The sequence below is a fragment of the Triturus cristatus genome, chromosome 12, assembly GCF_964204655.1.
Source record: "Triturus cristatus chromosome 12, aTriCri1.1, whole genome shotgun sequence".
NCBI lineage: Eukaryota > Metazoa > Chordata > Amphibia > Caudata > Salamandridae > Triturus > Triturus cristatus.
Genome location: NC_140595.1, coordinates 609,201,511 through 609,226,886, shown reverse-complemented (window position 1 = coordinate 609,226,886; position 25,376 = coordinate 609,201,511). Strand labels below are relative to the sequence as shown.

Here is a 25,376-nt window from a genome sequence, read left to right as displayed (position 1 = left end):
AAGCCAAAGCCTTCGGAACCGAAAAAGATTTCCGTCTCCATAGCCAAGCCAAAGGACCCCAAACCACCTCCTAAGGCCTCGGAGCAGAATTCCAAACCCCACTCGGACCCGAAGAAGTCAGCGGCGAAAGCGGTTACTGAACAGGAAGAACTTTTTCAACCGGATCCTGTCGACCCCAAGCAGCAAAAAACTCCATTTAGACCCCAAAACAGGACATGTGGCTGCTGTTCCACACAAGAAGAGGAAGCTGGACACACCACACTCCTGCAGTGCCTGTGAAGAAAAAAGACTCTGCCACTTCACCTATAAGACCCTCTTCTCCTGTTCTTCCTCCTGAGCCTGTTCTTCCTCATAAGCCTGTCTCTCCTCCACAGCCCCAAACCTTCCACCACATTCACCACCACCACAGTATGATGAAGATTTAGGGGTGGGGGAGGCAACAATGACCCTTTCACTGACCCTGATGACAACACGGACGCAGCACAGGACGATTATGATGACCCAATAGATCCCCCAAACCTCCCTGATCCCCAGCCATAGCCAACAAAACCATCTCCCACAGATGACAATATTGGCTTTGGTCAGCTTGTAAATAGAGCTGCTGTCTACCATGGTGTTCAGATGCATTCAGACCCTGCAGACGAGGACTTCCTTCTAGACACCTTCGAACAGTCACAGAAGACTGTCCAAATCCTGCCAATGCTAAAAGGGGTAATTAAACATGCCCCCGACATATTCAAAGACCCGGTGAGAGCTAGAATTCTCAATCCCAGGATTGACAAAAAATATAAATCTGCCCCGATAATCTCACCTACATCAAGGGGCAGCTACCCTTAGACTCACTAGTGGTAACTAGCGGTAGGAAATGCGCCAATTCTCAAACCCCCAGTGACACACCACCTTCGGATAAGGAATCTAAGTTGTTAGATGGCTCTGGCTAGAGAGTTGCTGCCCAAGCAGCTAATCACTGGCGCGTAGCCAACACCCAAGCATTACTTGCTAGGTATGATAGGGCTCACCATGACCAACTAGAAACCCTATTACAACATTTACCTGATCAATACAAAACCCAGGCAAATGATTTAATTCAAGAGGGCAAATTAATAACCACGCATCAATCAAGTGTGCCCTTGATGCAGCTGACACAGCCTCTAGGTCCATTAACACTAGTGTGCTACTCAGACGACATTCCTGGTTACGTATCTCAGGTTTTAAACAAGAGGTACAAACAACTATCCTCAACCAGCCGTTCAATTAGAAACAACTTTTTGGACCGGCTGTAGACACCACTCTAGAGAAGATGGAAAAAAAACACGGAGACTGCTAAATCCGTCTCCATCCACACATGGTTCCTTTCGTCGCTCCTTCTATAGAGGAGCATCCAAAAACATTGGAACAGAGACCGCCTCCTCTTCCTACAAAAATACCAAGCAAACATTCCCCAACAGAGGAAATTTTAGAGGCGGATACAGGGGAAATAACAACAAAGGCAGAGGCCGAGGTAACAACAACACTCGCGCCTCCCTCACTAATAAGCAGTGACTGCCCTCCAGACTATTACACTCCGGACGGAGGGAGACTCTCACAGTCCCTACCTGTCTGGGATTCCATCACTACAGACAAGTGGGTAAGACGAATTATCCAGTATGGTTATTGTCTGGAACTTACAGCAACCCCGCCCACCATACCACCCAAACAGCGTCCAATGTCCACGGAACACCTCACGCTCTTAAAACAAGAGGTTCTCTCACTGCTTCAAAAGCAGGCAATAGAACTAGTTCCCTTACAGCATCAAGGAACAGGGGTTTACTCGCTGTATTTCCTAATACCCAAGAAGGACGGGACCCTAAGGCCAATACTCGACCTCTGACCTCTCAATCTCTATATACAGTCAGATAATTTTCATATGATCACTCTCCAACAGGTCCTCCCACTGCTTCAACAAGGCGACTTTCTTGCCACACTAGATCTCAAGGACGCCTACTTCCACATTCCCATACATCCTACTGTATCTAAGGTTCATAGTGGACGGACAACACTATCAGTTCAAAGTCCTTCCATTCGGGGTAACCACCTGTGGGAGGGCGGGTCGGATATACAGACGCGGAGGCTGAATATATTTTCCAAGTGAGAATATTTTATTATCAGGTAGGTCACTCTTTGCTGTGGCGGTTGGGAAGGTATCGGGTTCTATCCGCGAAGAGGTACTGGGGTAACGCTGTTCGTCGTCGTCTTCCTCGGAGCTGGATCTCAAGGGCGTCTGCCTCGCTTCTTCGGCCGTGGTTGGATCTTCCCGAAGGCTCGTGAAAAGAAGAAACAGTGGGCCGTCAGTGTCAGGGTCATTCAATGGAGAAGTGTAGCTTAATGGTTAGAGCGGCAGACCCTGATGCAGAGGTCTGGCCCGGACCAGGGTTCAATTCCCGCCTCGGCGGGTCTTGGGCTCAATTTTCCCGGACCCGATAATTCTCGCCTCGGTGCCTATTCTAATCATGGGTCCCACTCTGCAACTCTGGTCAATAGCTTGCTTAATCCACAGCGGCGCCAAAAGCGCTAGGATGCCTGGCTTCACCTTGGGGGTGCCCAGGAGTGGGCACTTCACAGGGAAAGGCAGGAAGGGTTCCACAGCGGTATGTGCACAGCACCTGAGAGACCCTTTCGGGGGTGTGCGGAGCGCTATATAAATGCACTACATTTACATTTACATTCAACAGTTATAGGCGTTACTCTACACGTCACCTCGCCCGTGTTTCTTAGTCTGGGTTTTCTGCTTTCCGGAACAACTTTCCCCTCAGCTGTGTCGCGGAGGATAGGGTTGGAGAGTGATGGGTTTTAGAACCCAATGGTCGTCTCTTCTAAATAATACCCTGATAAACATATAAAGGGGGGGTGAAAGGGTTGTGTCAGAAAAAACCCGCGTGGTGAGGAAGGTTGCACGAGGTTTAGGGGTAGAAGAAATACGAAGAATGCTGGAAACTCCCACTGTGCTCAGGATTAACTTATGAGGGGTTGCAGGACTAAGGGTGCACTGGCAAACGAACTAATTAGTGCCCGGGGTCCCGCCCGTACCAGATTCCACCCTCCCTCTGCTCAGTCTCCTCCCTCCTCCCTGCTCCCTACCGGTCTTTCCCCTGGAGTTTCGTCACTCACCGGCCTCGCCGCAACTCTCCTGAGTTGCGGCCGCTCCACAGCCTCCTCCGGGGGACACCACCAGTCTTCGCTCCAGAACTCCTCCGGATCCTCTGATTCGGTTCCGCCTTCGTTCCCGACCTGATCCGGTTCGCTGTCGTTCCGCTCCTCGTCTCTCTGCTTCGCTTCTGTCGTCTCCTTCGGCTTCCTGCTCCTTCTCCGCTCCGAGAGAACACTTCCTGGGCCAGGTCTCCTTTGACTGGTGGATACGTTTCGCTTCCGGGGTTAGCCCCTCCCTCTTCCGTCTTCTTGCCTGTCTGTGGGAAGAGAGGAGAGGGGGGTGTGGTTGACGGGTGTTCCGGAGTTTCATTCCGGGGTCTCTGCTTTCTATCCGGCGTTCTCACTCCCCGTACCACAGGTGAGAATGGAGTTTGGCGTCGCGCCCCCGGCCCCACCCCCTCACACCACCGCACCCACCCAGAGTGTTCACAAAGTGCCTTGCGGTAGTAGCAGCACACTTGAGAAGACAACAAATCCATGTCTTTCTATATCTCGACGACTGGCTAATAAAAGCCAAGTCATTCAACCAGTGTGTTCATCACACTTATCAAACCATCCAACTGCTACACGACTTGGGATTCACAGTAAACTACCCAAAGTCAAATCTTCAGCCCTCCCACATACATCCGTATCTAGGGGCCACAGCAGACACCTCCAGAGCTCTGGCATATCCCAATCCAGCCAGGATAGCCAGTATGCAAACACTAATGTCCACATTCCCTCCCATCAGGGGTATTCATGCAACTCATAGGAATGATGGCCTCTTGCATCTTTCTCGTACCTCATGCAAGACTTCAGATGCGCCCCTTACAGGAATGCCTAGCACGTCCGTGGAACCAGGCTCAAGGACAACTTCCAGATATAGTGTTGGTGGACAGCCGCAGACATCACTCTCTGCAATGGTGAAACACACGAATCCTGTCCAAAGGGTGGCCGTTCCTCGAGCCAGTTCCACAGATAGTGCTAACAGCAGACGCATCACTCACCGGTTGGGGAGCCCATCTCCTAAACCACACAATTCAAGGCAAATGGACCACTCCACATCAATCACCTAGAATTACTGGCCATATTTCTAGCATTAAAATCATTCCAAGTACATCTACAGCACAAGACTGTCCCAGTCCGGACAGACAACATGACAGCCATGTATTACATACAGAAACAAGGAGGCACACATTCTTTGCAGCTGTCCCAGCTCGCACAAAACATTTGGAGATGTGCCATTCCCCAAAACATATACCTGCTCGCAGAACATCTTCCAGGAGTTCACAATCAGATTGCGGATCTGCTAAGTCGACAGACACAACAGATACACGAATGGGAACTTCATCTGCCTGACGCAGTGGGGGGAGGAGTGCATGGAGTGTGCATGTGTATATGCTGGGAGGGAGGTTGTGTACCAGATGGGATATGGATGTGGAGACTGCGCAGTTGTGATCACGCTCTGTAACAGGCCTGAAATGAGGGATTCTTCAATCGTGTTCTACAAATTGTGTGAATGATAGCCTGTATGCCCCCCTTCTCCTTCTGTCGACTTGATTACTCTGGATGCCCCTGCCATGCTGGTCTGATACCCTGTTTACTGCAGCTGCCATTGTTCTTGTTACTCTTATTGTTCTTATTGTCTTTATAGATCTTACTGCCTTTAACGTTCAAATGATATGGCCCATATTGTGGCAAGTAACATCCTCTCCACCAGCGTGTGGCCGGGGGCTTTTTGTTGGTTATTGTACCCTGTTGGTTATTGTACCCTGTGATTGTTGCCACCTTGCTGATGTATGGGCTCTACAACTGATGAATAATTTGCCTGTGAGGATACATGCTAAAATGTAGTTTAAAAAAAGACAAACCTCAGTTCTCCCCTGACTGTTTGTGCTCTCTGCTTCTCGTCAAATTGCACTTCTTTAAGTTCTGCAAAAAAAGGTCTTGTGGACGATTACCTACTCGGGAAGTATGCTGTTGCCCTTCTGTCTCGCGCTGGTGGCTGAGCTCTTTCCCACTTGATGCTACTCACTTGTCTGGCTTCGCTCATCTCACCCAGCTAGGCCCAGGTTTAGGCTGTGATATCTTGGCGTTCCTTGTTGGGAAGGTTCCTTGGGCCTGACACCTCCCTTGTGGGTTCGCCGTGTCAGGGTCTCCAGGAGTGCATCTCTAGCCTGTTGCAAGCACCTTTTGCTGTGTTCTGCCTTCCTGGCTCCACTATATTGTGCCGCCGCAGCCCTCTCCATCTCCCCGACTACTTTCACTTCTGTCGCAGGGTCCAGGCCTGTTAGCCTTCCTGCACCTACTTGAGCTGATGCGCTGAACTTCCTATAGCCTTCATGGGCTGATGCATTGGGCGACTCTGGTTCTAGAGCTATACCTGGCGAGCACCCTACTTGTACACTGAAGTTGCCATCTGATCTGGCATGCGGTCACAGTGGTATTCCATTCAACACTGCCTTCTTTCTTTGAATTGTCTGCGGCCTCCAGCACTTCCTTCCGCTTGTGTGCTGTTTTTCCTGAAGCTGTCATGGGCTGGTGTGTTGGCGATTATCTATGTTTCCGTCATTGTCTGCAGAGCACCCTCCCTCTGGATGCTTACTTTTGGGTGCAATTTCAGTTGGAGTGGTCAGGTTCCGGACAGAGAACGGGTTCAAGCAGCTGCCATCTTTGCCAGCCACCCCAAGCCCCCTTTTGAATTATTTAACAGATCTTTTCAGATGAACCATTGTTTTTAATAACAAAATCTGTACTGGGTTCACCTCTGGTTCAGATGGCAACCCTGTGTTTGGATATTTCTCTAGTGTCATCAAGAAGAAGCTTTTAGAGCTTGGACTGACACTTTGGCTGCTTTATGTAGTCATATACAAAGGCATACTTTGGAACCCCAGGTTATAGAAGGAAGATGGAGATCAGGGAGCTGAGAGAAAGTGGACAAGTATGCCCCTTCTGGGGTTTTGATTTCCAAGCATGGTCCCTTTAGAACGACAGCAATGGTCCGTACAGTCCTGATTAGAAAGGAAACTGTGTACTCTCGAAAGGCTGTAGGACAGACCTACCCATTGAATTGTGGGTAGTGTGGTGCATGTCATCTGAGAATATCTCAATTGGAAATTATAACACCTAATATTTTATTATGTATCAATTATTTATTGATAAAATTAAGAATTGAGGAATAACAGCAAATACAGTGACATTCAAGTCCAGCTTATAACCATAAAGAGATAGAAATGTTGATTGTGATTCATGCACCAATGGTAAACAATACTAATAGAAAAAGGAAGAGATGGATGAGAGAATAGGCATTAGAAGGAAGAAAGTAAAGAGAAAAGGAAGGAGGACAAAAAAAGTAGAGAAGAAAAACAAACTACAAAGCAGGAAACAGAGAGGAGGGGAGGGAGGGGTGGTGAATACAATGATGGTAATGAGGAAGAAGCAAGAGCCTAAACAAACTATGTGGGAAGAGGGGGTGCATTCTGCAAAAAGGTGGACCATATGAGAAGAAGAATATCTGCTTTGTCTGTTACATTTTAAATGCTCTTTTCATATGATGCGGTCTTCTACATCTCTGCAAGCCATTCCTCATGTGACAGCACTTTTAGGAGTGTTCCAGTGTCACAAAATGTTGGCAGCTGTGAGGGCAGTGACGAGCAACCGATGAGCACGGCAGGTCAATTCAGGAATGTCCGATAAGTCATGGCGGAGAATTAGGAGGTCTGGAAGTGGCGAGGGCAAATCCAAAGATTCCTGAAGCGTAGACTCTACTGCCATCCAGAAGGGTTGTATGGTTTGACAATCCAGCGAAACATGGACAATATCATGGTACTCATAATAACATCGCCAACAGGCAGAATGAGGGCGCAACCCCGCAGCTTGGAGCCGCACCGTGGTCCAATGTTAGCCCTCAAGGATCTTAAAAGGACTGAGTTTCATCACATACTATTTTAAAATGAATGCTTAAGTCATTACTGAAACATGAGTTGAGCGCTTGCTGTTGTCCTTCACTAGATTTGATTCTCACCATTTGCTAGCTACAGTAGAGGCTATTCCTCTTGGCCTTAACCTTAACCTTAGTAGCGAACTAACTTTTAATCTAGAAGAGCTTCCACTGTTGTTTTGGGGAAAACCTCAGGACGCCAGATAAAGTTTTTAAAAAACAGGATTCTTTTCTAACATAAATATGGCTTTTGCCTCTCAGTTTTTGGATAAAGTTAGGAACTATATTTGGGAAGTGGTGAATGATTAAATACCTGCTCCCTTTTTATTCCCAAAAATGGATTTTCAGTCTTGGTCTTTATTGCAGTGCCTTAAATGCTGCCCATTCAAGCAGGCTCTTGTTCCGCCAACCACATGCGAGATGGGCACTAACTAGTAAATAACATAATATCAGACTGTTATGGGAGCCACAACCAAAACAAGCATATCACATTTGCAAAATGTTTTTTGCAAATGTGCAGTTCCAAATCTTGTGTTGTAGTGTGTATCGGTCCATCTCAGATTTGCTATTACACACTTTGTGAATGAAGCTTATGATGTCCCAGCGTGTTTTGGGTGCTCTGATCAGACGTGTGTATGCCCAGCCCTAGCGTACCAATGGCACATTTCACTTCCATTCACATTTCCTCCCAATGGTCTGCATTGAACTGCTATATTCCACCAAATTAAAATGTCCTCAAATTTTAAATTCCTCTGGCTTTAGCCTCATTGAGACTACCTCCTCAATGAAGGAGCACATACGTACGATGGAAGACTCCTTCTGAACTTTATAGGCATCCACATTTCCAAACTACTCAGAGCTCTGACTGTTGGCGCTGATTACCTGCATTCCCCTGAGTATGTGCATGTCTGTAGACTCCTGACTGCTCCCTGTTGTTAAATGCATGGTGATCTGTGGCATTTGCGATAATCACTCTCTTAGCCTTTTGTGTGCGTGTTCGTGATAAATTCTGTGTGTGCGCCACCATGCCCTCCAAAGGACTTGTGTGTGTGCAAGCTGCTAGTTAATCCTCATTATGTGCATACTATCTACAAGAGTTATTTTGTGCTGACTGTCAGTTACCAAAGCTAAACCTTGCTGTTGTCCCCTTCCTGCCTTCAACCCACTGCAGGAGCAATCCCTAGTGAGGCGAGGCAATGCGATTACACTGGCCAGTATTACTGCAGTAATTGCCACTGGAATGACCTCGCTGTAATTCCTGCCCGGGCCATCCATAACTGGGACTTTGAGCCACGCAAGGTAAGTCAGTGCTGCTGGTAGGGTACTTATTTGCTCTATGATTTTATACTGTGTGGTGTGCATTGTTGGCTTTGTATGTTATAGACACCTGCTCATGGCAGTGCATAAGTGAATTGTCTTGGCTTTATTGTCTTGCATTCATGAGCTTGTGATTGCCCTCCGCACAAGTTGTATTGATGTAGTATCTTTTAGTTTCTTTGTGTCGTGTGTTGGGGGTTTTCTTGCAGCATCATTTATAAGCTTGTATTTGCTAGTTAGTGATGTCTCTGCGTCATTCATTAGTGGTATTTTCTTGCTATATTTATTTTAGTACTTGCAGCTGCTTTACATCGCTGTAGCAAGAGGGAAAAGAAAACCAAGTGGGTAGGGTGGAATAACAAATGGGGAGAACTTGAGAAGATCTAAGGAGAGCCGAAAGGAAAAGGGTGGTGGTTCACATTGCAAATAGTGGGAAGGGGAGGGTGGGGTGAAATTCTCAGCCGGATACCAGTCACATTGATGCAGATTTTCTGTACTAACATAAAAAGAATGTTGTGATTTGTTTTAAAGAAATTGAGGCAATTATTAATCTTTTCTTTCTTTACTTGAATATCAGCAGCAACCTTGTAAAATGTTTCAAGACTGCTTTCCAAATTGGAAAAAAAATACAATCTAAAAAAAATAAAATCTGCAGAGTTAGCCAATCTGTAATAGTATGTCCTCTCTGACCACGTCCTGCCTACGATCCTCCTCTTTGATGCAAAACCAGAAACAACTAATGTATTTTGCATGAATTCTGACTTGTATTCAAAGCTTTAGCTGTAAAATCCACCTCATTTTTAAACTGCTTCTGCTCACCTGCCCCATATACCTTGTATGTGTCTTACTCCCAAAAGACTATAGTTGCCATGAATGGAATATCTGTGCCAAGAAATTAGCAGAGAGCTTACCAAGGGCCAAAGGGGAAGCAGTGGCATGTTCTTAGGTGCCGCTCTCAGCCATGCTCTGAGCGCTCATAGCAACTTGTAGGTGGGGGGATTCTGAGAAGGGGGGAGAAATGTAGGGTGGGAGGAGGAGGGGAGGGCTCCGTGAGCTGCTTCGAGTACCGGACGTGGATGGCAGCAGCAGGTTTGTGGAATGCAACGCTGGTCAAAGGATGTCAAACCTAAGTTACCTTGATTCTTAGGAAGGATTTGTGGACAGCCTTATATCCCACCCTCTCCTAGATGCTGGTTTGCCCATAAGGTGTAAACGGAGGCTCCCAATCCAAGATGAGCTGAGTTTTTTCTGTGATGTCAGTTTCTGCTAATACCATATATAAGGAGGCATTTTAAAGTAACAGGAGTGTCACAATGCTTCAATTACTTAGCAGTAATTGCCTTACTCTGAGCCCTCTTCCCTCGCTTCTATTCATTGCAACAATGAGGTATTCCTGCCACACCAGACACCCATACCACGGGATTTTTATCACCCAAAAAAACACTATCTTCCTGTAATACCACGTAACCCGACACAATACCAATGAATGGTTGTCAGATTAAGCACTGGCCTGGACTACCAGGGAGGGAAGGAGGGATGTAATGAATAGAAGCAAGGGAAGAGGACTCGGAGTAATGCAATTACTTGTAAGTAATTGAAGCATTACTTCATCATTCCCTCCCTCGCTGTCCTTCATTACAACAATGAGATGTACAAAGCCAAACAGGACAACTAAAAATGGTAATGCACAAAATCATGTGTTCGAGGCATATGAGCTGCAGATTATACACTGTGCATAGATCGCCATCTGGTATTGGGCCTGGATGTTTGCAGTTTGTTTTTCCTCTTGGAAAGTCTTTGGAAGTCACGAGGTTGGTGACTCCTCCTTTGGTTCGTATTGCGCATGGGCTTCCGCTCCATCCTCAGATTGTTTTTTTCCGCCATCGGGCTCGGATGTAATACTTCGCGCTCCGGTTCTGAACTTTTCCAGCTCAGCGATCGACGCAAAATCCTGCTCATCGAGATCCTTCAGATAATAAATCATCTTAATCACCTTCTCTTCTGCACTTCTCCGATTCCGGTCGTCGACGGCGGCCTTCGGGCCTATTCCGGCTTCGGTCTCGGCTGATGGAAAGAACTCCCTTCAAGAAGTGCCCTCGATGTGGGTCCAAATTCCCCCACACCGATCTTCATGAGGTGTGCAACCTCTGCCTCTCCCCTGAACACGAGGCCCGAGACTGTCCCGCCTGCAAGTCTTTTCGATCAAAAAAGACTATTCGAGATCGAAGGGCCAGACGCAACATGGCGCACTCCTCGACCTCCGCTCCAGTCGACATCTTCGGGGACGACGTCGAAGCTCCGGGACAGCAGAACATCGAAGAAGAGGACGACGACCTCGTCAGTGCTTCCAAGGCCGACGACTCAGATGTGGAGGACATCACCCCGGCGCAGAGGGTCGCGAGTACTATACCCCCTCCCACACCCACGCCGATACCCAAAAAGGCTTCGGTCACGCCTTCGCCTTCGGGCCTAGGAGAGACCAAGGATACTGCTTCTCACACCCCACCTTCGGGCCCGGTAAAGAAGCCTGTTAGGCTGGCTCGAGCCCGAGCTGCCGGAAGGCTTATCAGTGGTACCGAAAAACACCCTTCGGCACAGAAGAAAAGATCGGCCTCCACCTCCACACCGAACCCAGCACCAAAGCCTTCGGTGTCGAAACCTGCCCTTCCGGTGCCGACCAAACATCACAAGGCCCTCGGCACCGACACTCCCGTGCCGAAGCCTTCGTCGGCACCGACACTCCCGTGCCGAAGCCTTCGTCGGCACCGACCAAAAAATCGGAGGTCCCAAAGAAGCACGGCTTAGACAAACCTAAAAAGCCGCCGGCCCCGAAAACTTCGGCGCCGACCGAACAACCACTGTCGCAAGAACTTTTCACACCGGATCCTCTGCAAAAGACACTTACCAAGGATCCAAAAACTGGACATTTGACACTGTCTTCAAAAAAGAGACACTTGGACAAACCAGCTTCACCTCCACCTCCAAAGAGGAAGGACACTGCTACTTCCCCTTTCAGAGTGCCTTCCCCACCTCCTCCACCCTCCCCACCTTCACCTTCTCCACCCCTGCCTCATCGTTCTCCAACCTTGTCTCCAGTCCCAGACGATCTAGGAGACCCTTATTATGATCCAGCAGATGTGCCACAAGACCCCACCCCTACTGGATCTCCAGACCCATGGGACGACTATAACAATCCGGACATCCCAGATGTCCCACAGGATGACCTTTACCCATCTAGGCCATCCCCACCAGAAGATTAGTTAGGCTTTCACCACCTACTACAAAGGGCGGCACATTACCACGGGGTGGAGTTACATACTGACCCAGTGGAGGAAGATTTTCTCCTCGACACCTTCGATAATGCACATAGGTCTACTGCCATTCTACCTATGTTAAAGGGAGTAATCAAACATGCACCAGAGGTTTTTAAAAACCCAGTCAGGGCCAGGGTCCTAAACCCTCGTATAGAGAAAAAATACAAAGCCGCCCCCACAGACCCTTCATACATTAAAGGCCCTGCACCATTGGATTCCCTAGTGGTATCTACAGCTAGGAAGCGCTCAAATTCTCAGGCGTCAGGCGAAGCACCACCACCTGACAAAGAGTCCATGCACCTAGACGCGTCAGGGAAGTACACTGCGTCACAAGCCGCCAATATATGGCGTATCGGCAACACGCAATCGCTATTGGCCAGATACGACAGGGCACATTATGATGAGTTAGAGACCATCATGCACCATCTCCCTGAAAAATACAGGAATAGGGCTAATGAATTGATCCAAGAGGGAAAGAAAATAACTAATACCTCTATACGCTGTGCCCTAGATGCAGCAGATACAGCCTCCAGGGCCATAAACACCAGTGTCCTTCTCCGTCGCCATGCCTGGCTTAGAGTTTCAGGTTTTAAACCTGAGGTACAAGCCTCTATACTGAGCCACCCATTCGACCAAGATCATCTATTTGGCCCAAAAGTTGATGAAACCCTCAAAGATGAAAAAAGATACTGACACAGCGAAATCCATGGGAGCCCTACAGTCACACTCTCCTAGGCGCTCTTTTCGCTGCTCTTCCTTTCGGGGCACGGGCAGGGGCTACTCCTCGGATAGTGCATCCACGTCCTACAAATCCCCCTCCTCAATATACCTTCACAAAGGGTTATCAAAGAGGCGGATACAGAGGTAATAATAATAAAGGCTGAGGCAAGACAAATAACGCCCGCTCTGCCACACCACCTACCCAATGACTTTCCCCCGCTCCCCCCAGACCATTCCACTCCGGTCGGGGGCAGACTACAACATGTTCGAGGCATGTGGGCTGCTGAATTCATATCTGTGCATAGATCGCCGCCTAGTGTTGGGTCCGGATGTTTGCACGTTGTTGTCCTGGAAGAGTCTTCGAAGTATCCTGAGATAGGTGACTCCTCCCCTGGACCACAGTGCGCATGGGCATCCTCTCCATCCTCAGATTGTTTTTTTCCGCCATTGGGTTCGGATGTGCTTATCTTGACTCAAGTTAGGAAAATTTAGTTTTCAGGCCTAAAGGCCTTTAGTTTTCGTCGGTACTGTTCCCGATCGGTATCGACAGTTTACTTGCTAGTTTAGCGACCTTAACAACTTTTTCGGATCCATTTTATCCGACCATCGACCCTACCTCGACGATGGAATCGAGGACCCCATTCAAGCGGTGTCCTGTTTGCCACGCGAAATATCCACATATCGACGTCCACCCGGTGTGCAACAAATGCCTCTCGCCGGATCACGACGAATCGAAATGTATGGCCTGTGCCCGATTCAGATCCAAGAAGACTCTCCGGAATCGACGAGCCGCGAGACTAGAAGCGCAGCAAGCGGCACCGGCCCCAACCAACATCTTCAGCACCGAGGACGAAGATGTTGAAAGCGTGGAAAACATACACTCCAGCCCCGCTTCCAAACACGGTTCCAGATCGGAAGACGTAGATGAAGAGCTTTTTCACAGGGAAGAAGCCGACGATGAGGTAAGAGACTACGATGAGGCCTTAGGGGCCGAAGAAGGTAGCTCTGGTGACGAGCAGGGCCTACCCGTCCAAACGTAGGCTATCACAGTGCGTCAGTCTACGGCTCCGGTCGAGGGATCGCCTTCGGGCCTTACCCGAGATCAATCCCGCAGTTCTTCGGCCCCGCCTTCTGGCCCGGCCTCGGACATCCAGCGAGAGCCATTATTACCCAAAAAGACTGGTTTCCCTTCCACGAAACCGAAACCAATCGTCGCACCGGTTCAACAGAAACCGAAAGTGAAACTAACACTGGTCGGCTCGAGGACCACCACACCTTCGACGCCAGCCAAAACCGTCGGCTCCGACCGCACCAAAAGGGACTTCGGTGCCGAACTCGCTGCAGCCGATGTCGGCGCCGATCCAAAGAGAAAGGCCATCGGTACCGCCAAAGCACTTGGCCCCCGGCACCGAAACAATCGGCACCGACCACAAAGATTAAAATGGCCGCTCCATCGGAATCCACCTCGAAAGCAGCGACTACGGTCCAATCATCGACGCCGTCGACAGCTACTACCTCTCCTCGGCTCGATGACCCTGTGGCTCCAAAGAAGTCCACTCCTACCTCTACAGAACCACTCGGCGCCAAACAACCGTCGGAGTTCTCGGTGCGACAAGTTGCAGCGTCCTTGCAACGTATCAGAGAAAAAGCAGCCCTCCAGGCCACGTCGGGCTCCGAGCCGAAAAAGGCTCAAAAGGCACCTTCGGCACCAACCAACATCACCTTTGGTTTGCCGCCATCCACGGCGCCAAAACTATTCGAGATCAGAACACGTGTCACCCAGACAAGGTCCCCATCTACTGAACACTCTCCTACTGGGACATCACCGTCCCACTTCATCGACGCCGACACCGGCAGGCTCATGCTCCGAAAGCGGAAGATCACTTCCGAGCAGGCTTTGGACTCTTACAGAATCCCGCTAAAGCAAAAACTGCCGGCGGAATCGAAACCAGTTCTTTATGAACGCCTCCACACCTCTTACCCAGATCCACAGTCCTTCTCTCCAACGCACTCCGACACGGACGCAATAGAGGACTACATGGGTGACGACACAACCTACCCCAGGGATATGGACCCTGAAGGCCAGCAGGTCCCTGATCAAGCTTGGGATGACCCTGTAGACCCGGGTGCCGCTATAGATACCCAGGACACGCAGCTTTATGGCGCAAAAACATCTCCCACAGAGGACACTGCTGCATTCAACGCCCTCATTGAACGTGCCGCAGCCAATCATGGAGTGCAACTCCACTCAGACACAATCGAGGACGATTTCTTGGTGGACACTTTCGCATCCTCAGAGAGGACTGTAAGGACTCTGCCCATGTTGAAAGGTGTCCTCAAACCAGCAAAAGGACATTTTCAAGGAAACAACCAGGGCACGGGTCATAAACCCCAGGATCGCGAAAAAATACAAGCCCGCACCTGGGGACCCTACGTACATTAGAGGCCAGTTACCTCTGGACTCCATCGTAGTTGCTAACGCTCGCAAACGGGCACACTCGCAGACAACTGGTGATGCTCCTCCCCCGGACAAAGAGTCCAAGGTGCTAGAGACCTCCGGCAAAAGGATTGCAGCCCAGGCGGCAAACATATGGCGCATTGCCAATACACAGGCGCTCCTAGCTCGCTACGATCGCTCACACTATGACACGTTAGAGTCCCTACTCCAACATCTACCAGACGAGTACAAAGAGGCAGCGGAGCTCCTCATCAGGGAGGGACAACTTCTCACAAACGCATCCATTAAGTGTGCACTGGATGCCGCCGACACAGCTGCGAGAGCAATAAACACCAGCGTCATGCTACGACGACACGCCTGGTTACGAATCTCCGGATTCAAACCTGAGGTTCAAAATAACATCCTCAAGCAGCCTGTCAACCCCGACTACTTATTCGGACCAGAGGTTGACACCACCCTAGAAAAGATCAAAAAAGACACAGACAAGGAGGAGCCTAGCGCGCAACCAAGATGGCCGCGTAGGCTTGTGGCTCCCGAGGGCCTCCGCAACCTCCCACGTCTATCCTGTCATAATCCTGATTTTTTCGATGGGCTTTTGTTTATGATCTTGCGCTAAGGTGCCCCTCGTTTTCCAAATCGAAATTGGACTCCGGGAACGTGTTTTTTGGCGATCTGAAGTTTGCGGCCTTCTCCGGCCTTGGTGCCGACCTCGGGTTGGTGAGGTGTCCGGCTGCGAATTGAACAACAGTGGCATGCCAGGCTGGGCCTGCCCCGGACCCCGTGCTTTCACTTTCGGTTTCGAGTTGCGCTACCGAGACTGATGCGTGGGACATTCGGAGAGCGACGCGGAGTACGGAGTGCAAGGCCTAGTCTTGAACTGTAAACAGGCCTCTCTCAGTCAGCGGCCCGGATCTCCTGGCCTTCCTCCGGGTGCTGGAGGGTGCTGACCTTGCTGATCGCTGACGATGACGACGAGAGCGGACGGCGACAAACTGAAACCCAAATCTACCCGGACGGGAGCCTATTCCCAGGCCAACACTATGGACCGCTATGCACAGCCAAAGGGATCCCCTAGTGGCTCGCGTAAATCGCCTGAGCCGCCCAGGGAGGCCTCGGGCGCCTCATCCGAATTGACCCTGTTGGATGTCATGGGGGCCATTGAGGAGATGAAGGTGACTGTGAACCAGCAATTGGATACTCTGGCTAACAAATTGGACTCGGTGCTGATCGATGTCACCTTGGTCAGAGCGGACCTGTCGAAAACCAACGACCGGGTCGACTCATTGACCCAAGCAGCGTCGAGCCTGACGGTAGATGTGGCCGCCTTGCAGACGACGGTGCGGAGGTTGCAGCTCGCCAGTGACCAGACCGAGCGTCGCCTTGAGGACTCCGAAGGCAGGGCCAGACGGAATAACGTCCGCATTATCGGCGTGCCCGAACGGTCGGAGGAGTCTGCTGTGGATCTTTTTGTGGAGGATCTAGTGGTGACTCATCTAGCACCCAAAGGGCTGAGCAAATTCTTCGCTGTGGAACGGGCCCACAGGATTCCGGGGGGTGCGCCCAAGGTGGGTGCCCCCCCGCGGCCTATCATTGCCCGACATTTTTAATTTTCGGGACAGGGACGCTATCCTGCAGGCGTCGAGGGTGGCTGGGCCATTACGATTTGAGAACTCTAATGTTAGCTTTTACCCAGACTTTACACAAGCGGTTCAAAAGCAACGGATGGGATTCTCGGCCATCAAACGGCGCTTGAGAGACATGGAATTCAAGTATGCGATGCTGTTCCCGGCTAGGCTGAGGGTCGAGTTGGATGGTCGCTCCCACTTCTTCGACCGGCCGGAGGCGGTGGGAGAGTGGCTGGATGCCCTGCCCAGGAGTCGGGATCGTGAGGGTCGGATGGCGGAAAGCGGAGAAGGTTTGCCGGAGTAGGAATGGAACTGTGATCCTGGTGATGGACTGTATTGGTAACGTTTGGCGCCTGTGGCTGCACTGGACTCCAGTTTGTGACGCTTTGCTCCGTGGTATTTGGAGGTTGCGGGGGGCTTGCTGGGGCCCTTTCCTCCTTCTGGGGTTTTTTCTTGTCCTTTCTTCATATTGGGGCGACAGGCACACTGCATGTTGGGGGGGGCTGTTTGGGCTCACGCAGGGGTGCAGGGAGGGGGGAGTTTTGTTGGGGTCGATGGGGGGGGGGTTGGGGTTTGTTTGTTTGTTTCACAAGGCAGGGTGCTATTTTTTGCGGTGCTATTATGATTGTGCTCTCTGGGAGGGGGATATTTTGTGCTGGGAGGGATGGGGGGTAGGGGACTGAGACTTCTTTCCTGGAATGTGAATGGGCTGGGGGACAGGATAAAGCGGGGGGTAGTCCTGCAGTTCTTGAAACGTATTTCGCCTGACATTGTGTTCTTGCAGGAAACGCACCTCACAGGGAACTCTTTTCATGCCATGAACAGACGAGGATATCGCCTCCTGGCCCATTCTGGTTTCACCTCTGGCTCGAGGGGAGTGGGCATCTTGGTTAGGACCTCTCTCCCGCTGGTGGTGGATGAGGTGCTCCACGACGACAGAGGGCGCTACACTGCGCTGGTGGGGAGGTGGGAGGGTAGATTGATTTCGCTGGTCGCGGTCTACGTGCCGCCGGGCCTGCAGACGGCCACCTACGCTGATTTGGGGAGCCTGCTGCTTAGGCTCCCGGGGGGGGTGCTGGTACTGGGGGGGGGACTTTAATGCAGTGGTTTCCGGTGTTGAGGATCGATACCCCCCTAGGGACCTCCCTCGGGCCCAGAACTGGCTGGGGGGCTTTCTGGATACCCTAGGACTGATAGATTGCTGGCGGTTGAAACACCCTGGACAAGCGCAATACACCTTCCACTCCGGGGCCCACGGTAGTCTTTCGAGGCTTGACTATATGCTAGTGCCTGCGGCCCAGGCGGGGATGATCGGAGAGGTGCGACACTTGGCGCGCGGTATATCTGATCACTCCCCCCTTTTGCTGCACCTGGATATCTCCCTGGGGGCTGAGGGGAGGGTGGCTCCGATCAACCCCTGTTACCTCCGGAACCCCACGATTCGTGCAGACCTGGTCAAGTCTTTGGAACACTATTTTAATGATAACGTGGGGTCGGTGTCGTCCGCAGTCTCCCTTTGGGAGGCCTTTAAGACGGGGGGCCGGGGCCAGGCCCTATCCCTCATTTCCCACACCAAAAAATGCGAGGCGCAGGAAGTTGTTCGGCTAGAAAATGAGATCACCGAGTTGGAGAGTGATTTGGAGCAAGGCGTTACGGATGACAGATTGCATGTGCTGGAGCTTAAGCAGGCCGACTACAAGGCGCTGGTTACTGAATCTGCTAGGAGTATGAGCAGGGAGCAACAGGGGCGGTTGTACGATATGGGTGATAAGGCAGGGAAGTTGATTGCCTGGTTGGATAAGAAGGAGAGAGCGAGTCGAGTGGTGCCGGAGATTGAGAGGGTGGATGGTGTGCGTGTGACGGACCCCGGTGACATTGTTGATTGCTTTGCGGATTATTTTCACGGAGTCTACTCTCCGGTCTCAGAGCGATCGGAGGAAGACTCTCGACTGCTGCTCCGAGACATTACTCTGCCTTCCCTATCTGATGAGGATAAAGTATTGATGGATGCGGCCCTATCGCCTGATGAGATTGCTTTGGCCATTCGCTCCATTGCCTCGGGTAAGGCCATGGGTCCTAATGGACTCCCCATCGAATTGTATAAGCTGCGCCCAGATGCGATTGCCCCGTATCCCCGGGACATGTTCCTTGAGGCTCAGGCGGCGGGCTCCCTCCCTTCTGCCCAACATCTTGCTACTATTGTTGTTATCCATAAGGAAGGGAAGCCGCGGGATCGGTGTACTTCTTACAGGCCTATCTCTTTGTTAAACGCGGAGCCCAAAATTCTCGCCAAGGTACTGGCCAATCGTCTGATCCGGGTTGTGGGCGACCTGATTCATCAGGATCAATCCGGTTTTATACCCCATCGCAATACCGCTTTGAACCTGCGGCGACTGCATGGCGTCCTTGCTCGCGCCCCGTTCATTCGAGAGCCGGCCATCTTGGCGTCCTTGGACACTACCATGGCGTTCGACACCTTGGAATGGCCATACATCTGGGCGGCGTTGGCGAAGTTTGGGTTTGGTCCGGGGTTTATCGGTTGGGTGAAATTGCTTTATGACAACCCACTGGCACAGGTAGTGGTGAACGGACGGGTGTCGGCTCCCTTTGTATTGGGTAGGGGCACCCGACAGGGATGTCCACTGTCGCCTCTACTCTTTGCGCTTTGCTTGGAGCCCCTTGCGGAATGGTTGCGGTGGCACCCCTCGATACGTGGCCTTAGATGGACGCCGGAATACGAGGATCGTGTTTCGCTCTATGCGGACGATATCCTTTTGTATCTTGCTTCTCCGCGTAAATCGCTCATTGTATTGGTGGACGTGCTGAGCTCCTTTGGTCGCAACTCTGGATTGGTAATTAACTGGGCTAAGTCTTGTGTATACGTTCTCTCCGGGGAGGCCCCCCCCCTTCCGCGGGGGTGCCCTATCCAGATTGCGGAGTCGGGATTCACGTATTTGGGTATCTTTATAACCCTGGATCCAGTGGCCCGGTATGAGCGGAATCTTCTCCCCCCCCCCCTTCAGCGCCTCAGGGCGGATGTGGTGGGTTGGCGGCGGTTGCCGCTCTCGCCGCTCGGCCGGGCAGCATTGTTCAAAATGATGTCGCTACCACGCTTTTTGTACGCCCTGCAGAACACTATGGACGTAGTGCCGGCCCGTTATTTTCGGGAGGTGGAGTGTCTCCAGCGTCGATTGTTTTGGGATGGGCGGCCGCGGATTGCTCTTGCCAAACTGACCCTGCCGTGGTATGACGGGGGGATCGCCCTCCCCGACATTAAGCGATATTACTGGGCTTCCCAATTTGCTGCCGTCAATCACGGGATGTATGGCCCTGCTTTGAACCCGGCTTTTGAGATGGACAAATTGCTATTGCCAGGCGGGGACTATAATCGAGCACTATACTCGGGGTCCCTTGATGCGCGGTTGACGGGCCCGACGCGGGTCGCGGTGCAGGTGTGGCATGCAGCAAATGCGGCGATGGGGTGGAGGGATCGCTTGACTCGGGCTACGCCATTGTACGCGTCCCAGCGTTTGGGTTGTCTGTATACCACGAAAGGCTTCGAGAAGTGGGATACGATTGGTATCTGCACGGTAGGGGATCTCTGGACGAAAGGGAAATTTAAGACGTTCGACATGCTGAAAGCGGAATACCAGTTGAATGATAGGGAATATTATCGGTATGTTCAAGTTCATCATGCCTTGTGTTCCGTGTTTTCAGACGTGGCGGCCATTCCGGAGCATTCTCCGTTGGAAGACAGAGTATTGGACGGCTATGTGCCGGATAGCACCATTTCGTTGATTTATAAAAAACATATCAATGATCGAATGGGTTTGCTGGCCTCATTGCGGGAGACATGGATTGCAGACGGTATAGAACTGGACGACGAGGATTGGGTGTCAGCGGTGGCCTCCCCGAAAGAGGTGGCTATCCCGGCCCGATTGCGGTTCGTCCAGCTTAAGATACTGCATAGAGTGTACGTCACGGGGCCTGGCCTGGTGCGTATGGGGTATTCGGTGGATGGTTTGTGTAAGCGAGGCTGTGGGCTACTGGGGACTTTTCTCCATATCTTGTGGGAGTGCCCGGAGGTGACTCGGTTTTGGTGCAGAGTGCATGCGGTGTTAGAAGAAGTCACGCATGTTGCCTTGTTGCCGGAGGCACGTAGATGCTTGCTGAATGTCTGGGAGCCGACTGATTACAATGTGACGCAGACGCAATGGGTGACTCTAGGCTATATGATAGCGAAGCGTGACATCACACAATTGTGGGGCTCCCAGAGGCCGCCAACGGTCTCCGCGTGGAAAGAACACATGGACTGGTGTATGTTTAGAGAGAAAACGGTGTATGTGGCGAGAGGCAAGCCTGGGAAGTGGCTTAAGGTGTGGGGTCCCTGGAACTCCTATCGTGGAGGTATTTGCGCCCCGCCCCAGACGCGTGAGATGGATGCCGCTCTGTCTCCCTAGCCCCCGCATTCCTGTATGCTCCTGCGACAGGCGACTTTGTCGCTTCTGCCTTGCCCCCCTCCCCCCCCCCCCCTCTGTCTACCCGGGTTGGTTTACTCCCTCGATACGAGGAGCACGTGTTTCTGCCATTGACCCCCTCTGCCTTGTGAGTTTGATGTTTTTTGTTTTTCAAAAATACGAAACCTTTTCTGCTTGTGTTGGGACTGCGGCTGTGGCTGACTGCTATGATTAGCACTTTAGTAACTTTTTTGCTGCTTCATTGATGTGCATGTTAAGTCGTGCCTAGGTTTACACTGCGTTTAGCGGCCGGCCTGTTGGTTGTAGGCCCATACTTGTATCTTTTCGAAATTGTAATAAAGGTTTTTAAAAAAAAAAAAAAAAGACACAGACACTGCAAAGTCAATGGGGGCTCTGCAAACGCAGACATTTCGTACTGGCTCCTTTCGTCGCCCCGGAAATAGAGGAGCGGGTAGAGGACAGGGGTCACAGCAAACCTACAATAAAGGGGGCACACAGAGTACCTACGATAAAAATACCCGAGGTGGATATCGTGGCTCCAGCACGAAGGGCAGAGGACGCGGTTACGGCAATACCAGGTCCTCCCCCAAAAACAAACAGTGACGCCCTCTCCCTTCCCCCGACCACATAACACCTGTCGGGGGAAGGCTCCAGCGGTTCCTGTCCACGTGGAATACCATCACCACGGACAGGTGGGTCAAAGATGTTATCCAACACGGTTACTGCCTCGAATTAACCTCCACTCCACCCACAATACCGCCAAAGCACCGTCCTATGTCCTCTGAGCACTTAGCATTATTACAGCAGGAAGTGCTAAGTATGCTGCAAAAAGGCGCAATAGAGGTCGTGCCAGTCCACCAGCAAGGGACAGGGGTGTACTCTCTGTACTTCTTAATCCCAATAAAGGACGGGTCACTCAGACCTATACTAGACCTGAGACCCCTCAACCACTACATTCCTACAGCAGGTTCTCCCGCTGCTCAGACAGGGAGATTTCCTAGCCACGCTAGACCTCAAAGATGCGTATTTCCACATACCCATACACCCGTCACACAGAAAATATCTCGGGTTCACTATTCAGGGGCAGCACTACCAATTCAAAGTCCTTCCCTTCGGCGTGACAACAGCACCCAGAGTTTTCACGAAGTGCCTAGCTACTGTGGCCGCACATCTACGGAGGCAACACATTCACGTCTACCCTTACCTGGACGACTGGCTTGTTCAGGCAAAGTCAGCCCAGCAATGTGCCAGCCACATGTCCCGCACCATTCACCTTCTTCACAGTCTGGGATTCTCACTAAATTACCCAAAATCACATCTCCAACCCGCACACGTACAACAGTACCTAGGTGCGACCATAGACACTCTGGCAGCCACAGCTCAGCCAAATTTAGTGAGGATCAACGGCATGCAAATGCTGATCTCAAAGTTTAAACCCCAACACTCCCTTCCTGCGCGAGTGTTCATGCAGTTGATAGGCATGATGGCCTCCTGCATTTTCATAGTCCCGCACGCGAGACTGCATATGCGCCCGCTTCAGGAGTGCTTGGCACGTCAATGGAATCAGGCTCACGGGCAATTAAAAGACCTAGTGTTGGTGAGCGGTCGGGCATACAACTCTCTGCATTGGTGGAATCCACAAAACCTTTGCAAGGGCCGACCGTTCCACGAGCCTGTTCCACAAATAATACTGACCGCGGACGCGTCTCTCCAAGGATGGGGAGCTCATGTACTCAATTACACAGTGCAGGGACTATGGACAATACAACAAAAGAAGATGCACATCAACCTTCTCGAACTGATGGCAATCTTCCTGGCAATGAAAGCCTTCAAGGTACACTTGTGCAACAAAGTCGTGTTGATCCGGACGGACAACATGACTGCCATGTACTACATACAGAAGCAGGGAGGAACGCACTCTCCACAGTTGTCTCATCTGGCTCAGAGCATGTGGAAGTGGGCCATTCAGAGGAACATATTCCTCATGGCGGAACACCTCCCCGGCAAGGACAACCAGATGGCGGATCTGCTCAGCAGACACAGCCACCAGGTGCACGAGGGGGAGCTACACCCGTCAGTACTCCAACCGTACTTCCAACAGTGGGGTCATCCAGAGATAGACCTATTCGCCACAAGCGAAAACGCAAAATGCCGAAGCTTTGCCGCCAGGTTCCCACATCCACAGTCGCAGGGCAATGCGATATGGATGAACTGGTCCGGCAGATTTGCGTACGCTTTTCCCCCAGCGCCGTTGATACCGCTGGTGGCACGCAAACTGCGACAGCACTCACTGACACTCATCCTGGTTGCTCCAACATGGGCACGCCAGCCATGGTACACCGCTGTAGGAAGGTGGATATCTGACTATGGTTACCCCCAACTTTTTGCCTAGTGTCTAGCTGGTTTTTCGACTTAGTTGGCCTGAGATCCTGCCATTCAGGGTCTCAGGCTGTCTGCTCTCTCTTTAAAATGGACTCCATGTACCCTAGGTACATAACCAATTGGTAAGGATCACCTTATTGGACCCTGTACAGTGTACCCTAGGTACCCAGGGCATAGGTGTACCCTAGGCCTCCCAGGGGCTGCAGCATGTATTATGCCACCCCTGGTCTGGCCTTCCAATCAGACACAACTGGCTGATCACTCAGCTGGGGCAAGGTCGTGTAATCACCCCTTGCTTAGGTATAGTATGCCTATATCTACCCTTATATATAGACACATGTGTACCTATCAGTCACTCCTATGGCAGGCCTTAACAATCCTGGAGGCAGAGTGCTTGGTAACATGTGAGATGGTGCTCTAGCATGAGCTGAGCCTGTCTGCAGCTTTCGGAACCATGTCCTTATAGCTGTTCTATGATATAGCCTACCATATACTCTTAAAGTGCCTTATAATCTTAAACGGTTATGGTAACTATGGTTTGGCTTTATCAAAACATGTCGTGTAAGGTGTCTAACACTTTGGAATAATACCCCCAGACCATTTCTGGTGATGAGGATATTATTCCTCCCTTCTAGAGGGAGAGACATGTTAAAATCCTACTTTGCTGTTTATCTCTAACCAAAGCCTCAGCATCACAAAATGGATGCTGCTGCCACAGACACAAGTCTGACCTCCTGCAGCTGGGAGTGATCCCAGCCAGGGAGGCCTGGACAATAGGTTTCCTGCTTGGGGAGGTGCTAGCACCTCTCCAGACAGCCTTTAGTGTATTGGGGCAGGGTGGGCTGAAAGGAATGAGACATGCCTGGGGCACACAAGGTGTTCCTTGCATAGTCCAGTTCAAACCGGCGCTGGGGCACTCCAGCCCCAGCTCTGGCGCGAAACTGGACAAAGGGAAGTGGGTGTAACCACCCCCTCCCAGGTCCCACCCATAAGGCGTGACCTAGCAGGTATCCCAGCCCCCCAGATTAGTATAAGAGTGGGAGTTGGGCCTCAAGACTTTAGATTATCCTGAACCTGCAAAACTGAACAGAAACTCTGGACCTTCGACATTCGACGAAAGAAGAAGACTGAAGAATCTCCCTTGTAGCCAAGGAGTGGCTACCCTGTGCAAACAGGCACCATCAAGAGACTACCCTTTGCTTTGCGACCGTTCTACGAGGAACCGACTGCAGAGCCCGACCAGAGCCTTGACTTCCAGACTTCTCCGACCCTCATCCACATCTGCAGCAGAGCTGAGATCCGTGGAGGCGACGAGCGACGTGGGACCGGCTACCTGGGAAAAGTGGCTAGTAACTTACAGCGCAGCTTCTGAGGTACCCTCGAAGTTGTGCACCGGGGATTGAGAAGCCCCAACCCCAAGCACCATCTGCACCGAAGACCAGCCCCCCACACTCCACGAGTCCTGCGTGGGGCCCTTCAGCATTTTCCTGCTTGCCGCGTCTGTCCGGTTGCTTGCCCGCTGGCTAGTGGCCTTTGTGACGACGCTCCCTGAAATCTTCTGCGCTGGTTTGGCTCCTCCAGACTGGCTCCCGCTTCTCTGCAAAGAAGAAGCACCCCAGACCTTCCTGGTCTGCACCAGAAGCAAGTCCTTTGTTCTTCGTGGGTTCCGCTTGCCAAGGCTTGTTGAGTCCTAGTCCAACTTCGACGCCGCCGACAGCAAGAGCCTTCGTGGGACAGCTCGCCTCCTGGTCCTGGTCGTCCTCGACGCTTCCTGGTCCTCCTGGCTGCAGCGACAAGCTTCACCTTCACCTGCAACTTTTCACGACATCGCCTGGTTCCTTCCTGGTTCCACGTGGTCACTGGCTAGTGACCTTGACTCTGTCCCTTCTGCTTGCAGGTTTCTTCTCTTCTTGATCCCAGCCTTGGGATCCACCGGACACTCTCCCCTGACTGCCTGACAGCATCTTTCTTCAGGCA

The 25,376-nt window shown here is 51.3% G+C and overlaps 1 protein-coding gene across 5 annotated transcripts in view; it reads left to right on the top strand.

Moving 5' to 3' along the window:
- Window positions 1–25,376, top strand: part of DEF8 (differentially expressed in FDCP 8 homolog) — a 192,817-nt gene that overhangs the window by 80,439 nt on the left and 87,002 nt on the right. For all 5 annotated transcript variants that reach the window (XM_085639800.1, XM_085639802.1, XM_085639799.1 and 2 more), the window contains exon 8: window positions 8,277–8,404. In XM_085639800.1, the coding sequence (XP_085495926.1) occupies window positions 8,277–8,404 (128 nt within the window). The remainder of the gene's footprint in view (window positions 1–8,276; window positions 8,405–25,376) is intronic.